The 27,232-nt window shown below is 35.1% G+C and overlaps 3 protein-coding genes and 1 pseudogene across 3 annotated transcripts; all 4 read right to left on the bottom strand.

Moving 5' to 3' along the window:
• Window positions 1-6,666: 6,666 nt before the first annotated feature.
• LOC136069152 (flavonoid 3'-monooxygenase-like) lies at window positions 6,667-7,553 on the bottom strand. Its single transcript, XM_065777360.1, has one exon. It carries the CDS (start codon window positions 7,501-7,503, stop codon window positions 6,667-6,669), a length of 837 nt encoding a protein of 278 aa, XP_065633432.1. The 5' UTR covers window positions 7,504-7,553.
• A 141-nt stretch (window positions 7,554-7,694) lies between these two features.
• LOC111993015 (flavonoid 3'-monooxygenase) lies at window positions 7,695-8,711 on the bottom strand. Its single transcript, XM_065777361.1, has one exon. It carries the CDS (start codon window positions 8,658-8,660, stop codon window positions 7,695-7,697), a length of 966 nt encoding a protein of 321 aa, XP_065633433.1. The 5' UTR covers window positions 8,661-8,711.
• A 4,122-nt stretch (window positions 8,712-12,833) lies between these two features.
• Window positions 12,834-18,737, bottom strand: LOC111993012 (trimethyltridecatetraene synthase). Its single transcript, XM_065777362.1, has 4 exons — window positions 18,009-18,737; window positions 14,504-14,740; window positions 13,987-13,997; window positions 12,834-13,095 (listed from the first exon to the last, which is right to left on the bottom strand). Exons 1-4 carry the CDS (start codon window positions 18,735-18,737, stop codon window positions 12,834-12,836), a joined length of 1,239 nt encoding a protein of 412 aa, XP_065633434.1.
• Window positions 18,738-22,836: 4,099 nt separating this feature from the next.
• LOC112003146 (trimethyltridecatetraene synthase-like) lies at window positions 22,837-26,974 on the bottom strand (annotated as a pseudogene).
• Window positions 26,975-27,232: the final 258 nt, after the last annotated feature.

Consider the following 27,232-nt stretch of genomic DNA (forward strand, 5'->3'; position numbering starts at 1 on the left):
GGTTCTATCATCCTCTTACTGTCTCATATTTTTTTCCCCCTTCTGAGCTTGGGCTCGCAAAACTTTTTTTTTGGGCCTAGACGGTTAGTAACAATTTCTTGATCCATTCCCTTTATTTGTTCTTTGCTCCATTCTAGGATTTCTGATTTCCTTTATTCTTTCTTTTCCTCGAAAACATTTAAATAATACTAGACTCATCACATGTGTGATCTTTTTTTTTTTTTTGAAATAAAATTCAACTAATACTAGCCTCATTACATGCGCTTTGCACATGTGATGAGTCTTTTTTTTTTTTTTTTTGAGTTTAATATAATTTTTTAATTTTATATATTGTTAGTGAGGTTATACGAGAATGGATTTTTATAAAATTAAAATTTAAGATTTAAAATTGAGTAAACTACTGGGTTTAGTGTGTGATAGTTTTTAGAAAAAAAAAAAGTATCAAAAGTATGTGAGATATGTTTAGATAGAAAGTGTGCTAATTTTTAGGAAAAAAAATTTATTTGGTAGTTTTTTTTTTTTGAATTTTGTTGAATTACAATTTTAACCCTATTTTTATTATTTTCTTTTTTTTAAGAATAAAAATTACCTGATTAAATTAGAGGTATTTTTGACATTTTTTAAAGTCATAACTAACTTTTTAAATTCTTTTAATATATAGAGATAAACAAGCTAATATTTATTTTCAATCCTTCGTAAATATCCATAATTTCCATTCCAAATATATTCTCGCAATTCCCAAGTTCCCAACTTACATAACAAGAAAAAAAAATTGTAATCTCGTATCAAAGAAATATTGTAATCATTTGAGAAATTCCAAAAGAGGTTATGACCAGTTCATTACTCAAACTTGTTGCTCCCGGTACATCTATGGTTCTATTATTTGGGAGGGAAATGGAAATACAAAACCCACAAAAATGTAAAATAGATAACGCTGTAGCTCAATATCAACAAAAATGATCCCACATCTGGTTATCCATTCTTGTTGCAAATTACACAACTTGCTGCAGTATTATGTAAAAATACACTAGACTGTAGCTTATGCAACCCCAAAAAAAAAAAAAAAAAAATATATATATATATATATATTACTACCATATAAGATGTAGCTTGATGGTAGAAATTATTATCCCAATATCCAAAGAGGAGGGGTTCGAGCAATAGCTCCAACAAAATTAGTGTGGTACACATGGTATTAATTATTGTCGTCACGTGACATAAGGTCGATGAGTTCACACTGAAGACTCTTTTTATATTTAGCATATATATATATATATTGCTATTTTTTATTCACTCTTTGCCTCTCTCTCCTCTCTAGACCACCAATTTGCTACTGCCAATAACCATTTTGACGGTCATCACCAGCCATTGTTGTTAGAAGAGGGGAAAAAAAAAAAAATCATAGATCTGTGGTTTGTGCGATCTAATTTGGGTGGCAAATGACGATTTCGTTTTGGGTGGCAACTTCGATGTGGGTTCAGTGGGTACTTCATTTGGGCGGCGCCGATGTTTCTTTTTTTGGGCATTGTCAACAAAGATGAATGGTTTGGGTTTGAGTTTGCTTTGGATTTTTGGGTTTGTTCTTAAACTTAGCAATGTGCGGTGGCTTGGGGTTTATGTTTGTGTTGTGATATGGAGGGGTTTGTGGTGATGATTAATTTGTGGGCTTGCGGTGGCAGGGGTTGGTTGAGTGATTTGTCGAGTTTTTTGGGTTCAGGTGTTGGTCTATGCAAAAGATATATTATTTATTTTTAATGTGTTTATTGCAAAATAAAGGATGGATCTGTAAAAATAGTTATGTAATAGAGTTCACATCAATGTAGCTATTTAATATTTTAACAAATATATAGCTAAAATTTTTAAAAAATAAACCCACGCATTAGTCGAGTCAAACTAGTTCAATATACTTAGCTAGGAACAGTGCCTCGCCCCTTGTGGCGAGAGATTTTCCTCGCCAAAGCCGAATTTTTATTTTTATTTTAAATTATTTTTCTGCCTCAACTAAGTGGAGGAAGACATTGTGTCTAATTAGAAAACTTAAAAAGGTAGGCTGGGACTCAAGAGTTGGGACACGTGAAAATAAAAACAGGGTGCCTTTTCTTTGGAATTGTAGCTCGATTATTTTTTCTAATACTTAATGCATTTTTATCAAGCAAATCCTCATGTCACTACCTTAGCTACAAATTCTCATCAATTTTTTTTTTCTTGTTGTATACAATGGTGTAGTGGTGGTAGTGTCATGACGTGATGGTTGTGTTTCAATTTAATCTTGGGTTTTGTTGTTTTTGGTGGTGGTGTGCGGTTGTGGCTGGTTGTGGTGTGATGGTGGTTGTATATATTGAGAGGAAAGAAAGGAGTGAGGAGAGAGAAAAAATAAATATTTAAATTAGGTAAGAAACAAAGTATTGAGTTAGATGTGCATGCGTAAAAAACATAGACAGCTAAACTATTAGAAAAGTGTTACGTCCATAACATTTTTACAACAAATCATAAGTGATTAGTTGTTATTGGTTCAAATTTGAATCTATCACTAAAATTACTTTTTTACTCCAACAATAATAACGACTAATAACTTGTCACTTAGAATTTGTTGTAAATATGTTGTGAAAATGTTGTGAACATATCATTTCTCAAACTATTAAAAGTAGAAGTTTTTAGGCTAATTTAGCTAAAAATTTGAGGAGGTTGATATGAATGCTCTAATATAGATAAAGTGACTTTTTTGGTAAGACAAATTTTGTTGATTACTTTCAATTACAACACCATTCTCTATTTGCCTGTTTAATCCAGCAGCAGCTAACTAATAAGATATATATATATATATAGTTTAAGTTATATATATTATATTATTTAAATTTAATTCCCATTTTTGTAAGATTTGAAAGAGATAATTGGGAGACAACTTTATTTCCATTTTTTTGAGAGACTGATTCCCATTGTAAGAGCATCCACATCAGTCTGTGTAATTTACACATCCATTTTTATACTAAAAACCTACTTTTTCTATTTTACACATTCACTTTTACAAAATACCCATATCAGTTCATCTATTTTACAAGATATTTCAATAAAATATTCATTATACTCCATTTTTTTTTATTATTTCTCTCTAACTACCTCTCTTTAATACGCGCTCTCTCTCTCTTTCTACCCATTTTTCTGATTTCTTGCTCTCTCTCTCTCTCTACACCAATCTCTCTGGCCTTCATCTTCCAAATCACAAAACCCATCCACCTTCCTCTTCCACCACCATCACAAAATCTCAGCCCCTACCAAATCTCAACCACACACTTATCCTGACCCACCAAATCCGATCCACCACCAAATCTCAGTCACATAGCCACTACCCACCGCAACCGTCATTCACTCCCACAACCCACCACCAACAAAATGACCCACCACCACCACCACCATCTCCCCCAAACGACCCCTGAAATCTAGTAACCCACATCCCCAAAACCCACCAAAAATCTTCGATCTCAACAGCTGAAACCCACCAAACGCCAAACGCTGAAACCAATCTCCGAGCACTGATCTATCTGATCTACGAGCTGATCTATGCCACCAAACGCCACAGCTTCGAACCACCGCTCCGATCCACGCTTCGATCCAAACTCCCACATGCTCCGATCCACAGCTCCAAACCATCGCTTTGACCACGCTCTGATCCATAGCTCCGACCCACGCTCCGATCCATAGCTCCCACTAGCTCCGATCCACAGCTCTGATCAGGCTCTGATCAGGCAAGACCCATACCCACGAGCTTCAATCAAGCGAGACCCACAGCTCCGATCCACAGTTTCGATAAGCACCGATCTCTCTTTGTTGTTTGTCCGTTTGGGTTTGTTTGTGTATCTTTGTGTGTGTGTGTGTGTGTGTTTTTTTTTTTTAGCAAGTGTATCTCTGTGTTGATTTGTCTGTGTGGATGTGTTTGGGTTAATTTTCAGTTGATTTTTGGGTTAATTTTCGGGTTGATTTTGGGTTAATTTTCAGTTAATTTTGGTTAATACTCTGTGCTAGATTGCGGTGTTTGGTGGTTGGGTACTTAATTTGGCACGCTGAGTTGTTGTAATGGTTGGAGAAGAGAGGTAGTTTGAGAGAGGAGAGAGAAAATAAATTAAAAAAATCGTTTACACGAGCTACAGTACCCGTGTAAATATACATGGATACTGTAGCTCATGGAAATATATACACGGTTTTACATAGTTTTACACCCACTGATGTGAGTGTTTTTTTGCTCAAAATGTGTAAAATTTGCATTGTAGTTCTATTTTAGAAGACTTTAGCCGAGCAGATGTGAATGCTCTAACACCCTATAATTTTATTACTAATTTCTTTCTTATAAATAAATTAAAAAGGAGGCCCACAAGTAAATGGATTTAATTGATTTGGGCCTAAAATAATTAAATCAGATAATTATTATGGTATAAGAGGTTCAAGTGAGATAGCATAAGTGTGTGTATATATATATGGCCTTAATAAGTTTTAAAAACCTTAGTCTTTTATAAAAGGGTTCTTTTTGTTTCAACCGCAACACACAATTGAGCTTTTCTTTTCTTGTTTGCAGCTGTGCCTCAAAGCTGCAGGTATGGTTTTCTCTTGCTCTAAATTTATGAAGTTTGAATATTCAATAGCTATCAATTGTCCCACGCTTACAGGAAAGACATGAGTTTGTGCATGAATTTATTTTAGTACCTATAGGCGTCAGTTCGTGAACCTAATCTATCATTATCTTAATGGAAAGATGTCCTATAATTGTTATTATATTAGAATAGGAATGATGCATATGGCTGTATGTTAGGAAAGGGGTACTCCATAGGCTTTGAGATTGATTGGATAAAAAATAGTACTTGATAGAGTAATAGGCTTGGACTTTATCAATTTAAGTTTGTCACCATGTGAATGGGAAAAGATTGCTTTATGATTGCTAGGTTCTGATTCTACTAATTTATTGTGACTCAAGGGTGGTTGGTTTCATTTTTGCAATTAAGAGGTAAGTGGTATTTACTAATTTGAGGGTTTTCCCAAAACAGTTTTGATTATCAAACTATTTTTATATCAAAGAAATATGTTGATATTCTATAAATATATTGATATTCTATAAATGTTTGATGTGCACATTGTATGAAAACGTTGACTACTTATTATATGAAAAACTTGTGGGGCTACCTAAACTTATTTAAACTTATATGTGTGGATAAATCTTTGTATTTTTTTGAGTATTATGATTGGATTATTTGTTGTGAGCATCTTGAATTTGTTTTGAATCCTATTACAAGTCGTGATTAAAAGCTCAATGTTGTATTTAGTCCTTAGTAAGGGACAATCATGCTGTAACTAGTCCTTAGCAAGGGACGGTCCTAGAGAAGGGGACAATGCACATTTGGTAGCTCCTTAGCAAGGGAGTATACCATTAAGGATCTAAAAATGGAGCTCCTTAGTAAGGGAGTGTAACTTTAGGTTCCAAAGGAGCCACCCTTAAGAGAGGGGATGAAAAGGGAGTTTTAGTCCTAAAAGAGGACAGCACAGCACAACTCTGTCAACAAGGCGTAAACGTTAACCACGAGAAAAACCTAGAAAATTGTTTGTATAATGGTGTTGGTAAATCATAATGGCTCACAATACAATGATATTTTTATATAAAATATTTGATGTTAAAATATTGATGGGTTATAAGTTATAACTTTGTTGTATGAATTATTTATTTAAAAATGTTTGTTTTCACACCCCAATGTTAGTGAATTTCACTTATTGAGTTATCTCACCTCCATTTTTTGTCCTCCTTAGCAAATACATTCAAAGGATCATTAGAGTAGAGATTTTTGGAAGATAACAGTTACAAAATTATTTTGTGGAACTGAGGGTTTTATGATTATTTTTATGGTATTAAATATTATACTGGAGAATTATTTTGAGAATATTTTATTTTTGGTAAGATTAGAGCTCTACAATTGTAATGATATTTTAGGTTGCTGGTTGCATTTATTTAATATTTTTATGGATTATTTAGCTTGAATAGATTTTTATTATTTATATTTTTTGGGCGTTATACCCGTGCTTGAACCCATGACTTTGTCTTTACTCATCATTGCACCAAGATTCGAAGTAGGTGAAACCGTCCCTACAATGTCCCCTTTGAAGAACGAGAAAAACACACTTAATTGGAGTAGGATGGGAAATTTTGCCATTGATTAAACTGGTTATATTTTCTTTTACCAGTGTTTTATGATATGGCAACACCCCCTAAGAATTATAAATGTTGTTAAGTTAGTAAAACTTTTGGTTTATTTCTTAAATAGAAGGCCCAGCATATACATGAATAACATTCCCTAAAAAAAGAAATGAAAAGACATTTATTCATGACTACGACCCAATTATTTTGTAGCTTGGAGTAACAAGAAGGTCGGTAAAAGAAAATATATTGCATATGAAATTAGCAACTAATAAAGATGAAGTGAGAGTCTAGGCTCCATCACTGCAACAAGTGGGAATTTACGGCATGTTGTGAGTCCATAAACTTCATCCATGCTCAACTCTTCACATTTCATATTGTCTGGTAATTTCCAGTTAAACCCATGTAACATATTTGCCAAGGTAGAGCTAACGACCTTTCGTCCAAGGCTGTAGCCAGGGCACATTCTCCTCCCAGAACCAAACGGCAATAGTTCAAAATTTTGTCCCTTCACATCGATATCTTTCTCCTTCCTTCTTTGCCTTGTGTTCATCAAATACATGGTCAAGGAATGGATCAAATTTTTTCCTTAAACCCTTCATTCGCTTCACGTACCCTTGCAAGTCCAAGAAATCGAGCCACGGTATCCAATCTCCTATATTAAACACCGCATTTAGCAACAACAACTCGTCTAACATTTCTTGAAATTCTTCTGGTCTCACTATCGAGGTCTCGTATTTGGACTCATCACTAACATACTTCTTACCCAATGCAATTCTGCTAATAATGCTTAGAGTAAGACGAAAGAGATGGTCTTTTAGCATAACTGGCTTCCCTGACAAGATGCAAAGGCGTGACAAAAAAACACGCATTTCTTCGACACGAATGTATTGATAAGACTCGAGTTGTTTTGAGCTAAAAATTTCAGAGAGGAAAATCTTACGGCCTTGTCGCCAGTATGGACCATAGGGTGACCACGTGATGTTGTGATAGTTATAAGCTGTGTACTTGCCAGCGGCAGATTTTGGTCTAGAGGCAAAGACATGGTCATGAGTTTTTAGGAATTCCTTTGCCATTTCGGCAGATGAGGCAACCACAACAGGGAAAGATCCAAACTTTAGTTGCATAATTGGTCCATATTTTTGGGCTAATTTATGAATGGATTGGGGGGGATGGGAACCAATAAGATTTAGATTGCCTATGATTGGCCAAGGTTTGGGACCTGGGGGAAATTTTAGCTGGTGGGATTTGAAGGGTAATAATTTTGAGAGAAAGGCTAAGGCTGCTAGTGAAGCCATTACTAAAAGAGCCCAAGAAGAGGAAAACTCCATTTGGTGACAGTTATGGAGAGATGGTGGTGAGAGTTCGAGGTGGATGATGGGGTTTATATACTTGAATATATTTGTCTTTGTACCTACGATCTATGCACATGATGTGCCTGTCCATATTTGGCGTAGTAAGACATAGGGGCCCAACATTGAATTATGGGGTTTGTTGATGTTTATTATAACAGAGATTTCCCTCAATTATTTATTGTACTGTTATGGTAAGTGTCAACAAAATATAGTACAAAAAATATTCCGCCGCCCATCCCCCACCCCCCCCCNAGTTTAACATCATTATTCGGATCATCAGCCAGCTGCAATAATAAATCCACCGTATCCTTTGGCATAAAATCATTCCCTCCTTCCTTCTTTGCCTTGTGTTCATCAAATACATGGTCAAGGAATGGATCAAATTTTTTCCTTAAACCCTTCATTCGCTTCACGTACCCTTGCAAGTCCAAGAAATCGAGCCACGGTATCCAATCTCCTATATTAAACACCGCATTTAGCAAGAACAACTCGTCTAACATTTCTTGAAATTCTTCTGGTCTCACTATCGAGGTCTCGTATTTGGACTCATCACTAACATACTTCTTACCCAATGCAATTCTGCTAATAATGCTTAGAGTAAGACGAAAGAGATGGTCTTTTAGCATAACTGGCTTCCCTGACAAGATGCAAAGGCGTGACAAAAAAACACGCATTTCTTCGACACGAATGTATTGATAAGACTCGAGTTGTTTTGAGCTAAAAATTTCAGAGAGGAAAATCTTACGGCCTTGTCGCCAGTATGGACCATAGGGTGACCACGTGATGTTGTGATAGTTATAAGCTGTGTACTTGCCAGCGGCAGATTTTGGTCTAGAGGCAAAGACATGGTCATGAGTTTTTAGGAATTCCTTTGCCATTTCGGCAGATGAGGCAACCACAACAGGGAAAGATCCAAACTTTAGTTGCATAATTGGTCCATATTTTTGGGCTAATTTATGAATGGATTGGGGGGGATGGGAACCAATAAGATTTAGATTGCCTATGATTGGCCAAGGTTTGGGACCTGGGGGAAATTTTAGCTGGTGGGATTTGAAGGGTAATAATTTTGAGAGAAAGGCTAAGGCTGCTAGTGAAGCCATTACTAAAAGAGCCCAAGAAGAGGAAAACTCCATTTGGTGACAGTTATGGAGAGATGGTGGTGAGAGTTCGAGGTGGATGATGGGGTTTATATACTTGAATATATTTGTCTTTGTACCTACGATCTATGCACATGATGTGCCTGTCCATATTTGGCGTAGTAAGACATAGGGGCCCAACATTGAATTATGGGGTTTGTTGATGTTTATTATAACAGAGATTTCCCTCAATTATTTATTGTACTGTTATGGTAAGTGTCAAAAAAAAATAGTAAAAAAAAAATCCCCCCCCCCCCCCCCCCCCCCCCACATTTTGGATTCTGAATTTCAAACTACTACAGAGCCACTGATGTACACCAGATTTTGATATTGCACCAAGTAATTAAAACTTGGATGGAAAAGTTTATTGATTTCCTTTTTGACTTCTACATCTCATAAACATGTTGTAATTGAATTGTACAATAGAATAGCGGCATCCCAATCCCCCTCCACCAGTAATAGGCCTTTTGGTGCTCCTGAGTTACTTACCATTTATCAAGAAACTATTCGGAACCACAGTCACAACTTTGTAAAAACACAAACTGAAATAAGCTAAAATCCCCTTCCTAATTCGAATCATACTTTCCCCTCAAAAAACAAATCATAGTAATTGACTAGAACACAACAGATTAAGACAAAATCGTTTCATTCTCAATGAGACACAAAATCGTTTATGGAAAGGGCGGGCTTGATGAAATTTTAAGCTTTAAGGCAATAATGAGATTTATTGAGAGGAGAGAAAAAATATATTTAAATAAAGTAAAAAATAAAATGAAGTAAAAAATAAAGTATTGAGTTGGATGTGTATGTGTAAAAAACATAGACAACTAAAGTATTAAAAGTATAGGTTTTTGGGTTAATTTAGCTAAAAATCTGAAGACGCTAATGTGAATGCTCTAATATAAATAAAGTGACTTTTTTGGTGATGGGTTCAGAGTTTTTATAATATGTGTTAAAAAATGGATGAATAAATATGTGGTATTTACTATTTAGACAACCACAAAACTGGTTTATTCCTAATGCAAACCAATTCAATTTAGTATTGTTTTAGTTAAGATTCAATTTTATATGAAGTTTGCCAATGATAAAAAATCAAAGCTAGTTTTAGTTAACATGCATGTTAACATTTCAAATTTTAAATTAGATCTTTATAAGAATATCTATTTGGAATCACAAAGGAATTTTAAAAAGTTGATTTTGATGGCAAAGTTCATTTGAAACCTAACGATAAAACTAAATTTTTAAGAAAATATATTTGATCCCATTTTTGAACTTGTTTATTTATTTATTTTTAATAAAAAAATATCATGAAACTAAAACTAAGGATAAAATAGGGTGAGACTAGGTTAGAGCTATATATATATAGTACATCTTAGAACAACTTGTAAACCTTATTATGACTGTCCCTCATTGGTTGTCCGCAGATTCCATTATCAAGAAGTGTATCCACAACTTCTTGTACCAGTTTCTCCTGACACATTACTAATTCCCCTAGTGTCGATCTACTTGCTGCTAATAAATTGATAAGAGTATTGTTCTGATAAATAACTCTTCTATAAAGTTCATTAATATCCAATCTCATTAGATTACCCCCATCTATTTGAATGATCTATCTCAACTCGGGAGGAAGAACTAGTAATAGACATAAAATCATCCATTTTGGTTCTATATTTGTTCGAATAAAATGCTTAGCTATTTCGATGCGTCTAACCAAAAATCTTTATATATATATATATATATATATATATGAGATTGGTTCAAGTTACGTCTGGTGTAACTTCACAAGAGTTACAAATTTTTTGGACCATTGATTTGTATTAGATCTAAGGGTGAAAAAAAACACTTATAGTCATGTATTTATTATTCCCTAGAAATTAGTAACTAAGTCATTAATTCTTTTTATTAAAAATAGAAAAACAAAAAACAACATTAACTCTCTGTCCATGATCATCTTTATCTTCTCTCCCTCAGTCTTGTGTTCAGGAAACAAGTGAATTTTTTATTATTATTTTATGTCTGGGAGTGTTTGATTGCTTCGTTCATTTGCTACCACCTGTGAAGCTGTTCTTTCATGGGGCCATGCTTTCTGTGTTGCACCACTAGTGACAGAGTGTTTGATTGCCTCATTCATTTAGTTATTATATTATATCCATTCTTTTCTATATAATTGAGTGCTGAGTTAATGGCAATGATGCAGGAGATGATAAAGAAGGAAGTGAGGAGTTATATGACTGGGTTAAAGGAGCAAATTGGAGCTAGATCTAGGATTTGTATGGGTATGAATATGGGNAGAGAGAGAGAGAGAGAGAGAGAGAGAGAGAGAGAGAGAGAGAGAGAGAGAGAGAGAGAAGAGGATTTTTAGAAGGGACTTTGATGGAGCAGAGTATGAACTTTTTTTTTTTTTTGAGAGCTGGTTTAGGAAACAAGAAAAACATGCTGCCGCAAAGGAACAAAGAAGGAAAAAAAAAAATGGAAAAGAAATTCGATATTTTTGTCCAATTATCAAAAATTTATCGTTTTGGGACTTTTCTTCAATCGTTTTCTTGTTTATTTTTCTCCATCTTGTCCTTTTTTTAATTATATTTTGTTAAAGTTTAAAACTTGAATATGAAAAAATCTAAGTGTTTAATATATAAATGGAAGGAAAAAGAACTAGAATGCAGCTGGACAATAGGACAGTGGAATAGACATGAGTGAATTTTTGTCAACAATGATTTATCATATTTTTTTATTTTGACAAGGCATGATATATACTTTCGGTAAAGGACAAAAACAGAAACCATCAATTGTCAGTTACTGCTCATGCCATGTGTACAAAGGCAAGTTAATGGCTAGGAATGGTAGATCATATCACGCATGTCAATGTGTAATTTTAATTAGGGAGTACAATGATTTTTTTTAATCAATTGTTCGAGGCCAGGGCTGTGTCGAATTGGGTCGGTGAATGTGATGCTTAAATGGATAACATTCATCGAGTTAATGCTGATGATGGAGAGTGGAGAGTACAAAGTTAATGCTGTTTTTTATTTTTTTATTTTTAATAAGAAGAGTTAATGACTTAATTACTAATTTCTTGGGAATAATAATGACATGACCATGAGTTTTTTTTTACCCTTAGATCTAATGCAAATCAATAGTCCAAAAAAGGTGTAACTCTTATAAAGTTACACTAAGCGTAATTTGAACCCATCTCTCTCTCTCTCTCTCTCTCTCTCTCTCTCTCTCTCTCTCTATATATATATATATATAGTTACATTTGGTGTAACTCTGAGCAATATTATATCACTCAATATTTTTTTAATTGAATGCGAATTTTGAAAAATCCACCATTATATTACATTATCTTTGTATATTTTCCATACTTGCAAAATTTCAAGGTGATCAAACATTAGTAGTTATTACTACTAGAATTTTTTTATTAGTGTAATTCAAATTAGCACTCAAAATACTAACAAGCTAATCGACCAATTGAGCATTGTAAGGAAGAATTAATGAAGAGAAATTGAAGCGAGAGCACTCGGTAATGGCAATGAGTATTGAGTAGAGTCTTTTGGGTGACTATAAAGTGCAAGGGGATATTGTAATAGTTTTGTGAAATTGCAAAACTTAAGTATAATATCTAAAGTGTAATACTTTAGATTTTTCAATTAAATTCAAACACATGTTTACCATGACAAATAAAATACAAACAATATTCTCATTTAAGGACAATTAAATTCAATACAAAATTTAATTGGGAAATATAATGTACTACACCTCAATTTTATGACTTTATTCTATTAGGAAAATTGAATGAATAAAAAGTGGTAAAAATGAGGGGTAAAACTGTTGTAAAGGACATGGACATGGACATGAACATGAACATTAGGACATGGGACATGGTCTTAGCCTCTTAGCATAAAATAATTAAATAAATAAAAAGGGATCTGCCAATGGCTGTGCTTTTAATGGAGAATGGAAAAAACAAAATGAATGAATCTTTATGGCTGAAAAGTGGGGATTTGAGACGAGGGAAGGGAGTTCTTGTGGTTGACATATAGGAGGGGGGGCCAAGTTTTTTACCTTGCGGGGGCTAGTTATTAAATCAAAGGGACTGAGAACTAGTTCTCCCTACAATAAGAGAGGATTTAAAAATTTTTGGAGGGGCCATGGCCCCCCCCAATGCATTACTTAGCTCCGCCCCTGGTTAAACCCATGTAACATATTTGCCAAGGTAGAGCTAACGACCTTTAGTCCAAGGCTATAGCTAGGGCACATTCTCCTCCCAGAACCAAATGGCAATAGTTCAAAATTTTTTCCCTTCACATCGATATCTTTACCCAAAAACCTCTCTGGTTGGAACTCTTCTGGTGCATCCCATATAGATGGGTCTCTCCCTATACTCCACGTGTTTATGAAGACTCTAGTTCCTTTTTTGATTTTATTGCTAACACTGTGTTTGGTTTAGCAGATTTTAGGAGGGATGGAAAATATAGGAGGGAAAATGGGATAGAAAAGTGGGTTTTCCATTGTTTGGGAGTGGAGGGAAAATAGGGGGAGTGGAATGCCCGGGAGAAAATTTTCTCTCCCGGGCCCACAAAATTTTTCCTCCCGATTTGGGAGGAAAAGCAATGAGGGAAAACTGCAAATGATGCAGTTTTACGGTAATGCCCTCCACCAACCCGCATTTATGCCTTCCACCTACACCCGTGATGACTTTTGCCCCCACAACATACTTATCACTTTTCTCATCTATCAGTGACCATCTTTTCCTGTCATGTTGTGATCAATTAAATAGTTAGCATTTGTATATTTTGTATTCTAATGAAGCTTCGTTCTTTTCGCATTATGGGAAAGGACATATTTTTATAACAACTTTTCTTTTATTTGTATTTTGTATTCTAAAGAATTTACATTATAATAATAAAAATAATAATATAAATTTATATATATGATGTGGTAAATTTTATATTATTTAATGAGTACAAATAAATCTATTTTTTACATATTATGTACCAAGGGTATAATAGTCAATTTATATAAATTACATTTTCCATCTTTTCCTTTTTCTCTCTTGATTTTATTGCTAACACTGTGTTTGGTTTAGCAGATTTTAGGAGGGATGGAAAATATAGGAGGGAAAATGGGATAGAAAAGTGGGTTTTCCATTGTTTGGGAGTGGAGGGAAAATAGGGGGAGTGGAATGCCCGGGAGAAAATTTTCTCTCCCGGGCCCACAAAATTTTTCCTCCCGATTTGGGAGGAAAAGCAATGAGGGAAAACTGCAAATGATGCAGTTTTACGGTAATGCCCTCCACCAACCCGCATTTATGCCTTCCACCTACACCCGTGATGACTTTTGCCCCCACAACATACTTATCACTTTTCTCATCTATCAGTGACCATCTTTTCCTGTCATGTTGTGATCAATTAAATAGTTAGCATTTGTATATTTTGTATTCTAATGAAGCTTCGTTCTTTTCGCATTATGGGAAAGGACATATTTTTATAACAACTTTTCTTTTATTTGTATTTTGTATTCTAAAGAATTTACATTATAATAATAAAAATAATAATATAAATTTATATATATGATGTGGTAAATTTTATATTATTTAATGAGTACAAATAAATCTATTTTTTACATATTATGTACCAAGGGTATAATAGTCAATTTATATAAATTACATTTTCCATCTTTTCCTTTTTCTCTCCAACCAAACAAAAGAGTTTTCCACTCTCCCACTTTTCCACCTCTCTAACCAAACACATAAGAAGGAAAACTAAATATTTTCCATCCTCCCACTTTTTCATCCTCCCACAATTTTCCATCCTTCCAATTTTCCACTCCTCCATCCAAACGGACCCTGAATGTGGTGCAAGTAATCCAGCTACAGGGTGCTTCCTCATTGTCTCTTTCATAATTGCATCAATATAAGGAAGTTGTGGAATGTCTTTCTCTTCCACCCATCTCTCTCTCCCAATTACTCTATCCAGCTCTTCAGTGGCCTTTTTGATAAGGTGTGGTTGCTTTACTAGCTCAGACATTGCCCATTCTATAATTGTTGCAGAGGTATCCGTTCCTCCAGCTATTAGGTCCTAATTTTGATGCACATGACCACAGAAATTTCAATATATGATATTGGGCAATCTGAAATGTTAGCAATGGTCGACAAATAATATGGACAAACTTCGTTTTATTATTTCCCTATGATTAGCCTGTTTATTATTGTTGGGTAAATTGTAACTATCCACGATAAATTGCAGGTAGATTATGAGTAATTAAGGCCATGTTTGGTTTAGTGTATTTTTTCAGCACCTATCACTTATTTTTCATAACTCAATACTCGCTTTTTGTGGGCCCACACCAAATGAAGTTGTTTGATTTAGTTTTCATTCTCAATTTCTATAGCTCATAACTCAAAAAACTGAGTTAGAGTTGAGGAAAATGAGAAGAACTTTTAAGAGTTTTCAAGTGATGAAAACTGAGTTAAAATTACATTTTTGTAAATAACTCTACTTAAGTGGGGCCCAACACCAATGGACATATGTTTATGACCACAAAAAAGTTACATATATTCTCTCTCTTCATTATCACAAACTGATTTCTTTCTCTCTCTTTTTTTCTTTGCACTTCACAGACGATCATGGACTCTTGTAGTGGGGTCCAAAACCAAGAGTTTGGATTAATCCAAGCATAGAGTGGAACACACAAAATGACACCTCATGGTATTTCTAACAAATATATCTAAGATTCAAATTTCTGGTTTCCTATCTATTGAATTATATATAAAAAAAAATGACAGATGTTTCTTATTTTGTGATAAGCTTAATTATTTAACCACTTCAATTCTCTAGGGTTATAAATTTTTTGTAACTCTTTTTGTGTTTCACTTTATACTCTATTAGTCATAGCTTCCCTTGTTTATGTTTTACTTTCCTTATAAAATATATCAGAGTATGGCGTGGCACAGCTAATGGAGCATGAACAGAAAAGGTAGGGCAAATATTTTTTATTTTAATCTCCTTGGTTTATTAAAAAAAAGGTATAATTTACTAGTTAAATCAAATTGGTAAACATATCCACCCGCCAAAAGAAGAAAGTAAAACATGAGGCAAAATAGAANCCCCCCCCCCCCCCCCCCCCCCCCAAAAAAAAAAAAAAAAACCTCAAACGTTTCAACTTTCAAGTTAATCAATTTAACAAGTTAAATATTAGAAGTATTTCCTTAAAATTTAATAGCCACACGCAGTCCTCTTAGTAACACACTCAATAGCTTATGGCCACACACAAAAAAGAGATAAGAGTGAGTGAGAGTAGTCTAACTACAAATCCTTCATCTCTCTCAAATAAACATTTGTTGAGGTTCAAAATTAAATGGCCACAAACTAAGGCCCAAAGAAGTAAAAAAATGTTGAGCCCATTTCACACAAAAATAAATAAATAATAAAACTGGAAAGACTAAGCTCTCATAATAAAAATAAAAAAAATAAAAAATAAAAATAAAAAAGAGAGAAGAAAGAAAGTAAGGGGAAGAAGCCCAGAGGAATGGAATCCAGAGATCCACGAAAAAAAGCCCAAAACAGGCAAAACCAGAGAACCAAAGAAAGCCCAGAAAGAAGAACTGGGTCGGGATCCCAGAAAGCCCCAGAGTCAAGGATCCCTGGACGCGCGAAGTGAGATTAAAGCAAATTCAAGAGAGATAAAAGACAAAAAGGCATGCGGGTCTCATGCTCTGATGATCCAGACATATAGTGGGATCAGGAAGTACAAAGCAAAAAATGCATGAGCTGTGATCCCAATCATTTGGAGAAAGTAACAAGGAAGAGTACAATTGGGAAAAATGGCTGGAGCGCTGAGAAGAAAAAAAAAAAAAAAAAAAAAGCTTCAGACAAGCCAACGGAGAAATCCGGAAATAGAAAACTAGCTAAGGGACTTTCACTTAGTCAGGCAAAAAGCAAGAAACTATGAAGAAAAGGGAAAAGACATGACCCTGCGCAACCTGGCACGGCACGAGCTCTAAGGGGCAAAAGGGAGAAATCGTTAGTACCTCCAGAGCCCGAAGTTGTGCTATAAAAGGAGGAAGGGGTCCATGCTACAGGGGACGGGGGGGAATTCAGACTAAGGGATAGAGAATTCATTTACAATTGTCTTTCTAAAGTCCCATGAAAATATAGAAAAGGCTCTGTAAACTTAAGAGAAAACAAGGGAACTGTTCCCAGTATCCCAGAGGCAGCCACTATAGTACATGCTCGGATTCAACAAATTCAAACTTTGCAAGCCTTTGAAGCTTGAAAAGCTATCAAAGTCTGTAACTTTTGAACTCAGTTGAACCTTGCACCACGTCTTAGTGAGCACTGTAATAACAACCAAGGGAAATTAATAAAATACACCTCATTAACTAGAGGATCCCTAACTTGTTCTTACATTATATTTCATTTTATTGTGCATCTCTTTACTGTTAAAAGTCATTCAATACAGATAGCTTTGTTGTTAGTTATCTGTATTGTAGGAAGTTTGTTTTGTGCACCACTCGGTTCTAAAACAGCCCTCTTAGCTGTGGTGAACCGAGCCCAGTCCACCAGAAATATTTTCTTTTTTCTTTTGACCCAGGATCCTCGGGCCACTTATGTGCTAAGAAAAAGGCACTCTCACATTTTGGCGACTTCACTGGGGACTGGTAAAGAAAAGGGAAGAAGCAATCCCTTCGCAAAGCATGCCTCCAAGACCAAGGAACAGTAAAGGTGCTAATATGCCACCCACGGCCTTTGAGCCCGTGGGAGAAAATGAAGTGGCCTTCACACAAAGAGGCGGGGTGCCCTAACAGAACACGAGGCCGTGTCAGAACAAAGAAACGCAAGACAAGAGTTGGACCCCATGGCTCAGATGACTGCAATGTTGAAAGACTTGCAGTAAGAAGTTCGCCTCCTCAAGGAAGGCAAGACACATGAAGTCAGAGACAATGCCCCCCATGTAGGCAACCAAGACAGAACCCAGCCAGAGGGAGGGTCAGCAGTGGGAGGAGGGCATAACCCCTAGTACTTAACACTGGCAGATGTCAGTGCCCTCTTGAGCCAAGAAAGGGAAAAGCTTTCTGGGTTCCTCAAGCAGTTTGGGGGAGGGGGGAATGCTTAAGGTATGAGCTTTTCTTATTTTCTCTTTGTTTACATATTTTTTTTAATTCTCAATCAGTAGAGCTATAAGGTTTGAAATTGATGAAACATTTGAAAATAATTAAATAAATAACAAAAAGAACTAATGGAAACATTAATTTTTATAAGATAGTCTTATTTAGTTACAAGTCAAGAAATTTTTTAACATATGTTTTGCCTCTCCTAAGTCTAAAGTCTAGCGCCGTCCCTACACATACCCCTGCGAGTCTAAGAAATCAAGCCACGGTAGCCAGTCCCCAATATTAAACATCCCATTTAGAAAGAATAACTCGTCTAACATTTCTTGAAACTCTTTAACTGTGATTATTGGGGTCTCATATTTGGACTCGCTAGCATACTTTTTACCAAATACAATTCTGCTTATAATGTTTAAAGAAAGATGAAAGAGATGGCCTTTTAGCATAATTGGCTTTCCTGACAAGGTGCAAAGGCGTGACAAAAAAGCACGCATTTCTTCAACACGAATGTATTGATAGGAGTCGAGTCGTTTTGAGTTAAACAACTCGGAGGCATAAATCTTACGGCCTTGGCGCCAATATGGTCCATAAGGTGCCCATGTAATATTGTGATGGTTATATGATAAATACTTGCCAGCAGCAGATTTGGGTCTAGAGGCCAAGACATGGTCATGTGTTTTTAGGAATTCCTTTGCCATTTCAGCAGATGAGGCAACCACAACAGGGAAGGATCCAAACTTTAGTTGCATAATTGGTCCATATTTTTTGGCCAAATTATGAAGGGATTGGGGAGGATGAGAGCCCACAAGATTTATATTGCCTATGATTGACCACGGTTTTGGACCTGGTGGAAATTTTAGTTGGTCGCGTTTGAAAGAAAATAATTTTGAGAAAAAGGCTAAAGCTGCTAGCAATGCAATTACTGAAAGAGCCCAAGCAGAAGAAGAAGAAGAAGAAGACTCCATTTGGAAGGAATTATTTTGGGGTTTGTATTTGTTGAAGTAATGAAGAAGAAGACTGAAAAGAATGCTGAAGCAACGAAGAAGAAGAAGACTGAAAAGAAACAGATTGAAGAGGAAGCATAAAACGACTGCGTTGTGATTAAATCAAACGCAGCGTTTCATACTACACGCACCGTTTCACTTAAGTAAGGACTTCTTCAGGAAATGCACCGTTTCACTTAAGTGTTGCCTTCTTCAGGAAACGGTGCGCTTTGGCTTGCTTTGGCTTGCTCCAGTTTTTAAGCTTCAGTGGTGAACCAAATGTAATTAGTTAGCATTAACAGAATTCCTAAATTCAAGGGAAATTAGTTTACAGTTAGTTGAGTTTGTTAACTTAAGTTCTTAGGCATTCTCAGATTGTATAAATAGATCAGTAAGCACGGATGGATCATTATGCAGAAAATATAGAAATTGTATACAAAACTTTACTATTCATTCTCTCTCTCTCGTTTATTCTGTTTCTATCTTACTTCCTTGTTCATTCTCTCAATTTCTAGGGATTTCATTTCTCTGTGATCTTTGATTCTTTGATTGTACAATTGGTGATAATTGTTAGAACTCAGATTACTCGTTCTTGAGTTTTTCTACATGGTATCAGAGCAAGCAACTGCTGCTGCTACTCAATCTTCAACCATAGCAGCCTCAAGCTCAACAATGGCTTCGTCTTCATCAACTTCCTCAGTGTCATCCAATCTGGTAAATCAACCTCTTTTGCTTCTCTCTAGTATGTCCAATATGATGACTGTGAAGTTAGAAAATACAAACTATATTGTATGGAAACATCAGATTTCCATGGTTCTTGAAACATATTCCTTGTATGAGTTGCTCGAAGAGCCTCAACTTGTTCCTGAGAAGTTTCTCAAGGATTTGTCTGGATCATACACTGCAGTTGTGAATCCAGATTTCTTGATTTGGAAATCAAAGGAAAAAGCATTACTTACCTTTATAAGTTCAACTTTGTCTCCATCTGTGCTTGCCATCACTGTTGGATGTGCAACTGCCATAGAAGTCTGGAAGATATTGGAAAATAGGTTTTCTTCAGCCTCTAGGTCTCACATTATGAATCTTAAGGGTGAACTACATAATTTGAAGAAAGGAAGTGAGTCTGTGGATGTGTATCTGCAGAAAATTAAAGTTGTAAGAGACAAATTATTGGCTGTTGGAGTTGTTGTGGATGATGAGGAAGTGCTTCATATTGCAATTAAGGACTTCCAAAGGAATTCAATGCATTTAGATCAGCAATAAGAACCAGGAGTACTCAACTTGGTTTTGATGAGCTCTCAACTCTATTAACTGCAGAAGAAGAGTCCCTCAATGATGGATTAGAGGTTAAAGACTCTATTTTTGCTATGGCTGCATCAGCTAATCAGAAGTCAAATGGTAATACTTACAATCAACCGTTACTGCCCAGAAAAGAAAAAAAAAAAAAAAAAACAAAAAAAACAAAAACAAAAACAAAAACAAAAACAAAAAAAAAAAAGGGAAAGGCAACGTTACTTACTGCATAGGGAGAAGAAAAATAAATAAAGGCATGTGTACATGAGTATTTTTGTCAATCAAGAAAAAATTTATCCCCACTCAGTTTTTTCTCTATTTTGGAAAGAAAATATTTTGGTGGGTCCAGAGAGAAAACACCTGGGCCTCACCAGTTATTTTCCTTCTTTTCCATTCAATTAAACACACTCCAAAAAAGTTTTCTTTTCTATTTTCTCTTCAAAATTTTCTATCCACTCTATTTTACCTCCAAACAAACCCACCCTAAATGTTGTCGACGTTGTAGCTACAGCCTGAGCCACATCGTTCACGTTGCACTATGATCTGAGTCCAAACCTTTTCACTCCACATCCTTTATATTGTCCCAGAGGGTCGAGAAAACAACTAAACTTTATCTTGGTTTGGAGTTTAGTGCATGATTTTTAATTTTAAGTAGTTGCTAATCTGTTCTATGCACCCAAAAACTACTTTGAATGAGATCTGAGTGAGACTCTTTTAATGTAAAATGATATATTTATTCTTCCTCTCTTTATCCTTTTTCTGAATTTTATTATAAAACAAAAGGAATCATGTGCAATGCAAATTAAATAAGGTAAAACTTTAGGTATGACCATATGATACCTTACATGCAGTATATTAGGTTCATTAATTAAATTCAAACATATCTTTTTTTTTTTTTTTTAATTTAGTTAGAAAACATAATTTTATTGCTTCTAAGTTTTGTGCCCAGTCAAAACATGAAAAAGCTAAACCATTGTACACATAGACCGTTTTAAGATTTACAATTTTATATTCAAATAATAATAAATTTGAACTAAAAGCATTAAAAATTTTATAGCTCAATTCTCAATCAACCTACAATCACCTCCCTCCCAGACTATTGCATTTTTCAGATTCAGACTCTTGATCTAAAATTCTCATTCTCTTTCCCCTTGAAAATTCAATGTTCTTTGAAAATTGAATTGAATTTCTAATATAAATTTCAAAGTCTCAACCTCAGTCTATCTGTCTCAGTTCCAAGCCTAAAACTTGCCTTTGGACCAGACACAATTTTTGGCAAGCAATATGCAAACTAACGCAAGCCAAATACAGTTTTTTGATATTCGGATTAGAGCACCTGAGGTACATATCCAACTGTTTCTAAGCAATCAATATTATCGTGACAATACAATAGAGTGTCCGTTTGACATGATTAATTTTGCTTACTTATTTTACTATTCAGTTTATTTTTGCTACTATTTATGAGTTCCACTACACTTTTTGGTATTATTTATGGATCTCACTAACTATTTCAGCTAACTTTTACCTTTATCTATAGTACTATACGTTTGGCAAAGAATTGGGTAGACGCCAATTTGGGGTCACTATGTTTGGTAGCGATATTTAAACAACAGTTTTTAGTGTTTAAACTAGTATTATTGAACCCAACCTAGCTCAAATAGTTGGATCAATAATCTGGTGACTTGGCACATAGACTAGTCCAAGTCATCAATTGGATCGAATGTGCATAACACTTGGTCAAAACCGGTAAAACCCGATGGGTTCTAAGAAAACCGTGTGACCCGGCTAGGTTTTAATAACTTAGCTGAGTTTGTGAATTATGTAAAATTACATATGTTATTTGAAATATGGTACCAAACACTTTTTTTTTTTTTTTTTGGCATTATGAATACATTAAACAAGTGTTTTTATAAAACTTTTTAAATCAGAGTTTTCTCAAAGATCTGTGATAGGTTTTTATTTATTTATTTGGGTTGTTTGCATTTTTTATTTATGTTTTGTAATGAGTTTTTGATTTGATTTGGGTTTTTTTTAGACTTGTAGTGGTGGTTGGGTGATGGTGGGTTGTGTTCTAGTGGCGGTGGTGGATTTCTAGTAGTGTTGGGTTGCGAATTGGGGTTTTACGGTGGTGGCGACTGTGGCTTGTGGGTTTATGGTGGTGGAGTGTTGTGGGGCGTGGTTGTGAGAGAGAGAGAGAGAGAGAGAGAGAGAGAGAGAGAGAGATGTAAGATAGCGTGTTATAGTAGATAAAGTAACTTTTAATGTGTTAAATACTAAATTTTTTAAAAGAGCTTATGCTAGTGCTCGTCGATAGGGTAAAACAACCTTGCTTTGGTAATATTTCGAAACAAGAGAGTTAAAGTCTGAAAAAGAAATTTTATTCCGATGTGCATATAATTTCTAATAGATTATTACGTGGAGAAGCTGCTTCCAAGATCATAGAGGTAAGTACTCATTTTATTTCAATAAAAAAGAGGTATTAGTTAGGAAGAAGTTATGATTTCTGGTGTGAATATTATAATTCATTCCTCAAACTTACTCATGCATATAGCTGTCCTATTATTTGGGTGGAAGATGGCTCATTAGGAGGAATTTTATCTTTTTTGGGTAAGAAGGAAGAGGCTATATAATGTGCGGTGGACAATGATATTCAATCCCTTTCAAAAGTGGGATGGACAAATAAGAATTACAAATGTAATTGAGTCAAAAAAGTTTTAGTTTCTTACTGCACATTTTACCTAGCTCATTCGCCATATCGCAAGATAGAGCCCTGAAGTAACTTCTTTTCCAAGATTTTATTTATTAAGCAAAGCCCATAGTACATAACTACGACACATTTATATCGTCGAATGGTAGCAAGGGCATACAACATAAGTAGGAAGTGATTCAATACAGAAAATTTGTTAAAAGAAAAACAAACAAACACACGCGCGCACACACACACACATATATATATATATATGTATGTATGTATGTATGTATGTATATATTATTCATTACACATCAAATTCACAACTAATAAAGATGAAGAGGGAGTCGAGGTTCCATCATTGCAACAAGTGGGAATTTGCGAGATGTTGCAAATCCATAAACTTCATCCATGCTTATATCTTCATTTTTCATATTTTCTGGTAGTTTCCAGTTAAATCCATGTAACATATTAGCCAAGGTAGAGCTAATCACCTTGAGTCCAAAGCTATAGCCAGGACACATTCTCCTCCCAGAACCAAATGGTAATAGCTCAAAACTTTGGCCCTTCACATCAATAGCATTACCCAAAAACCTCTCTGGGCGGAACTCTTCTGGTGCATCCCATATTGTTGAGTCTCTCCCTATACTCCATGTGTTTATGAAGACTCTAGTTCCTTTCTGGATTTTGTAACCAGCTACATCACAATCTTGCACAGCTAAATGTGGTGCAAGCAATCCAGCCACAGGGTGCTTTCTCATTGTCTCCTTGACAATTGCTTCAATATAAGGAAGTTGTGGAATGTCAATCTCTTCCACCCATCTGTCTCTCCCTATTACTTTATCAAGCTCTTCTGTTGCCTTTTTGATGAGATGTGGTTGCTTTAAGAGTTCGGACATTGCCCATTCCAGAGTCGTTATGGTTGTATCTGTGCCTCCAGCTATTAGGTCCTAATTTTGTTTCACAAGACAAAGATTAATGTCTAGAGATCAAGCTGAAACTCTAACAAACGGCTTTCATATAACATGATTAAAGTCTAGCATATTTAAAACATATTGGTTTTTGTCTAAAGTCTTACAACTCAATTACCAAATCTCATATTGTAACTATCAAATTTATTAAAAAAAAAAAATATATATATATATTACTCAATTACCAAATCTCATATTGTAACTATCAAATTTATTAAAAAAAAAAAATATATATATATATATATATATAGGAGTCTTTTTTTTATTGAATTTAAAATATGAGTTAATTGTAGATATCCACAGTATATTATAGGGAATTTTTAATGATAACCATAAACTACAGAATTTAGCAATTAACATTCTAATTCGGTATTAATGTCAAAATTAACAAATTTATGGCTTGTTTGAGGTGAAAATTGCAGATTAATGTGAACTGGTTTTTTAATGTTGACATCTTAATATATATACCTTAGCAACTACCAAACTTACTTATTTTTTTTAATTTCAACTCTAATTTTTGTTGGAGAAATTATTATTGCAAATGAGTCTTCAATTAGAGTGTTGATTGAATAATATAATACTGAATGAGTCTTCAATTATAATACTTATTGCATATAATATAATTAATAATACCGAATTGATATTCCAAGTTTGCAACATAAAGCAAAATATGATTTTAAAATAATAAGAAGAATGGTTTTTAAATAAGCGAACATAAATAGCTGAATATTATTATTTAATTGATATGATATAATTTTTTTTTTAAGAAAAAAGAAGAAGAGAGAGGGAGAGAGAGAGAGAAAAGTCTAATATAAAGTTTGTAAAGTTGTTATTTACAACTATGTATTTTGTTGACTTTTATTCCATGTCAAATTTGATTGTAATTATTATCAATCGTTTATACCTTATATCTATTGTGAGATTTGTTGTAAGGGATGTGTGATAGAGAAAGAGTGTGAAAACTCAAGCATTTGAAGGCTGAAGTATTCTCGCGGGTATGTCGCGACCTAGCTTCCCGCGAAATGAATCACGTGCCATGCACATGCTGGAATGCGAAGAGTCAGGCCAAGTGGAGACAGCTGTATCTCACGAGTATCTCGCGAGTAAGACCTTCCCGCAAGACACCCACGAGGCATTCTGTTCTGCCAGCTTGTCCAGTCTAATTCACACCTTCTGTGCCTACACTATTTATACCCACATTACCCACAAATGTTGATGAGGCTATTCAGAGAGAAAAACCCTAGAAAGGTTTTCTAAAACACACACACCCATCTTTTGAGAGAGAGCTACTCATCCTTAGTGAGAAATCATTGTAGTCTCTTCTCTATCCCTCTCCCATTATCATAACTTGAGAGGAGATTTGTACCCAAACACAACCCACACAAATTCAAAGTGTAGAGAGTGTTTCAGAGTTGCTGGAAAGCATTGGAAGAAGTCAAGGATGGCAGATGCAACATGAGCTTGTTGCGGGATCCGGAAAACTAAGACAAGACACGGTTCCGAGAAGCTTTAATGGAGTAGGAGCTTGGAGGGCTTAGGTACATCGGGTAGATTAGGCTTGGAGGGTTTTTGGCTAACCCACAACTGATTGTCTAGTGGATCGATTTTCGCTTGGAGGGCGGCGGAGAGGTTTTTCGCTGAGTTCTTCGGTTTCCTCTTCGAAAACACATCTTGGTGTTTTCTGTGTTTGCATCTTTCTTCCCTACTCTTTTATATTCCATTACTGCTGTATTGCTTAGTTTATGAATTAGAGTAGCTTATTTGTTCATCCGTTCGTATTTACACTATTCCGCACTTTGTATTAAGTTAGTGTAAAATCTATCGAGCCGTAACTTTAATTGGGGGGTCTAAATTGCTCTTGTATTTTCAACACATTTTCGAACTTTCAAAGTTATTATCTATGCCTCAATATTTACTGAGCCAAGCCAACAGGCGCTACTACTGTGACTACAAAAAAAAGGCATGCATGCTTCCACAGTATAATGCATGCTTGCTTAATAAAAATTTGGAATACAATTCTAAAATCTTTTATAGGTATTCAAGTAATTCATTTGTGGGATATTAACTTGGAAAATGTTAGAGTTATAAGTTATTTTGCAAAATATTTCACAAGAAGTTGATTTGGTGAGCGACTATTGAGAAGTATAAAAGTGACATTAGCAGTGGATTGAAATAAGAACAAATGTTGTAAAATAAGTTGTCACTAACATTGTTCACAATGTCTTTGAAAGACAAGAACAAAAAAAGAAAATGAAAAAAAAAAAGAAGGAAGTGAGAAACACGAGCAAAATATAAAAAATTGAATTAAAAAGACAGTGGTATTACCTGAATGAACGCCTTAATACTGTCATAGGAGAGCTTAGTATCAGCATTAGGATCATCAGCGCGCTGCACTAATAAATTCACCATCTCATCCTTTGGCACAAAATCATTCGCTCCTGCCTTCTTTGCGTTGTGTTTATGAAGGATATGGTCAAGAAATTTATCAAATTTCTTACCTAAAGCCTTCATTCGCATCACATACCTCTGCAAGTCTAGGAAATCAAGCCATGGTATCCAGTCCCCTATATTAAACACCCCATTTAGGAAAAACAACTCGTCTAACATTTCTAGCAACTCTTCATGACTTCATGTGTCACTATTGAGGTCTCATTTTTGGACTCACTGCTAACACAGTTTTTACCAAATACAACTCTGCTTATAATGTTTAGGGTATGAACAAAGAGATGGTCTTTTAGCTTGAGTGGCTTCCCTGTACCTGACAAGGTGCAAAGGCGTGACATAAATGCACGCATTTCTTCAACACGAATGTATTGATAGGAGTCGAGTCGTTTTGAGTTAAGCAACTCGGAATAAATCTTACGGCCTTGACGCCAATATGGTCCAGCTGGGGCCCAAGTGACATTGAGATAGTTATAAGATAAATGCTTGCCAACGGCAGATTTGGGTCTAGAGGCAAAGACGTACATGGTCATGCGTTTTTAGGAATTCCTTTGCCATTTCGGCAGATGAGGCAACAACAACAGGGAAGGAACCAATCTTGAGCTGCATAATTGGTCCATATTTTTGGGCCAATATATGAAGCGATTTGGGAGCATGAGATCCCACAAGATTCAGATTGCCTATGATTGGCCAAGGTTTGGGACCTGGTGGAAATTTTAGCTGGCGGGATTTGAAGGGTAATAATTTTGAGAGAAAGGCTAAGGCTGCTAGTGATGCCATTGCTATAAGAGCCCAAGAAGAAGAAGACTCCATTACTTGGTAGGAATTAGAGGATATGGCAGTGAGAGTTTGAAGCGGACTATGGGGTTTATATAGCATTAAGGGCACGTTTGGTAGACTGTAATAGACACTGTAATGTAATAGATATTCTTATGACATAACTATTCGGTTGTTTGATTATGTTTTTATTACAATGAATAGTTAATCCTTATGAATAGCTATTCTTCAAAATGATGAATAAATATTCTTTATCAAAAGTACTGAATATCTATTCCTTCACCTTATGTAATAACTTTTTAAAA

This window comes from Quercus suber, unplaced genomic scaffold (genome assembly GCF_002906115.3).
Source record: "Quercus suber isolate HL8 unplaced genomic scaffold, Cork oak 2.0 scaffold_154, whole genome shotgun sequence".
In the NCBI taxonomy this organism is placed as follows: Eukaryota; Viridiplantae; Streptophyta; class Magnoliopsida; order Fagales; family Fagaceae; genus Quercus; species Quercus suber.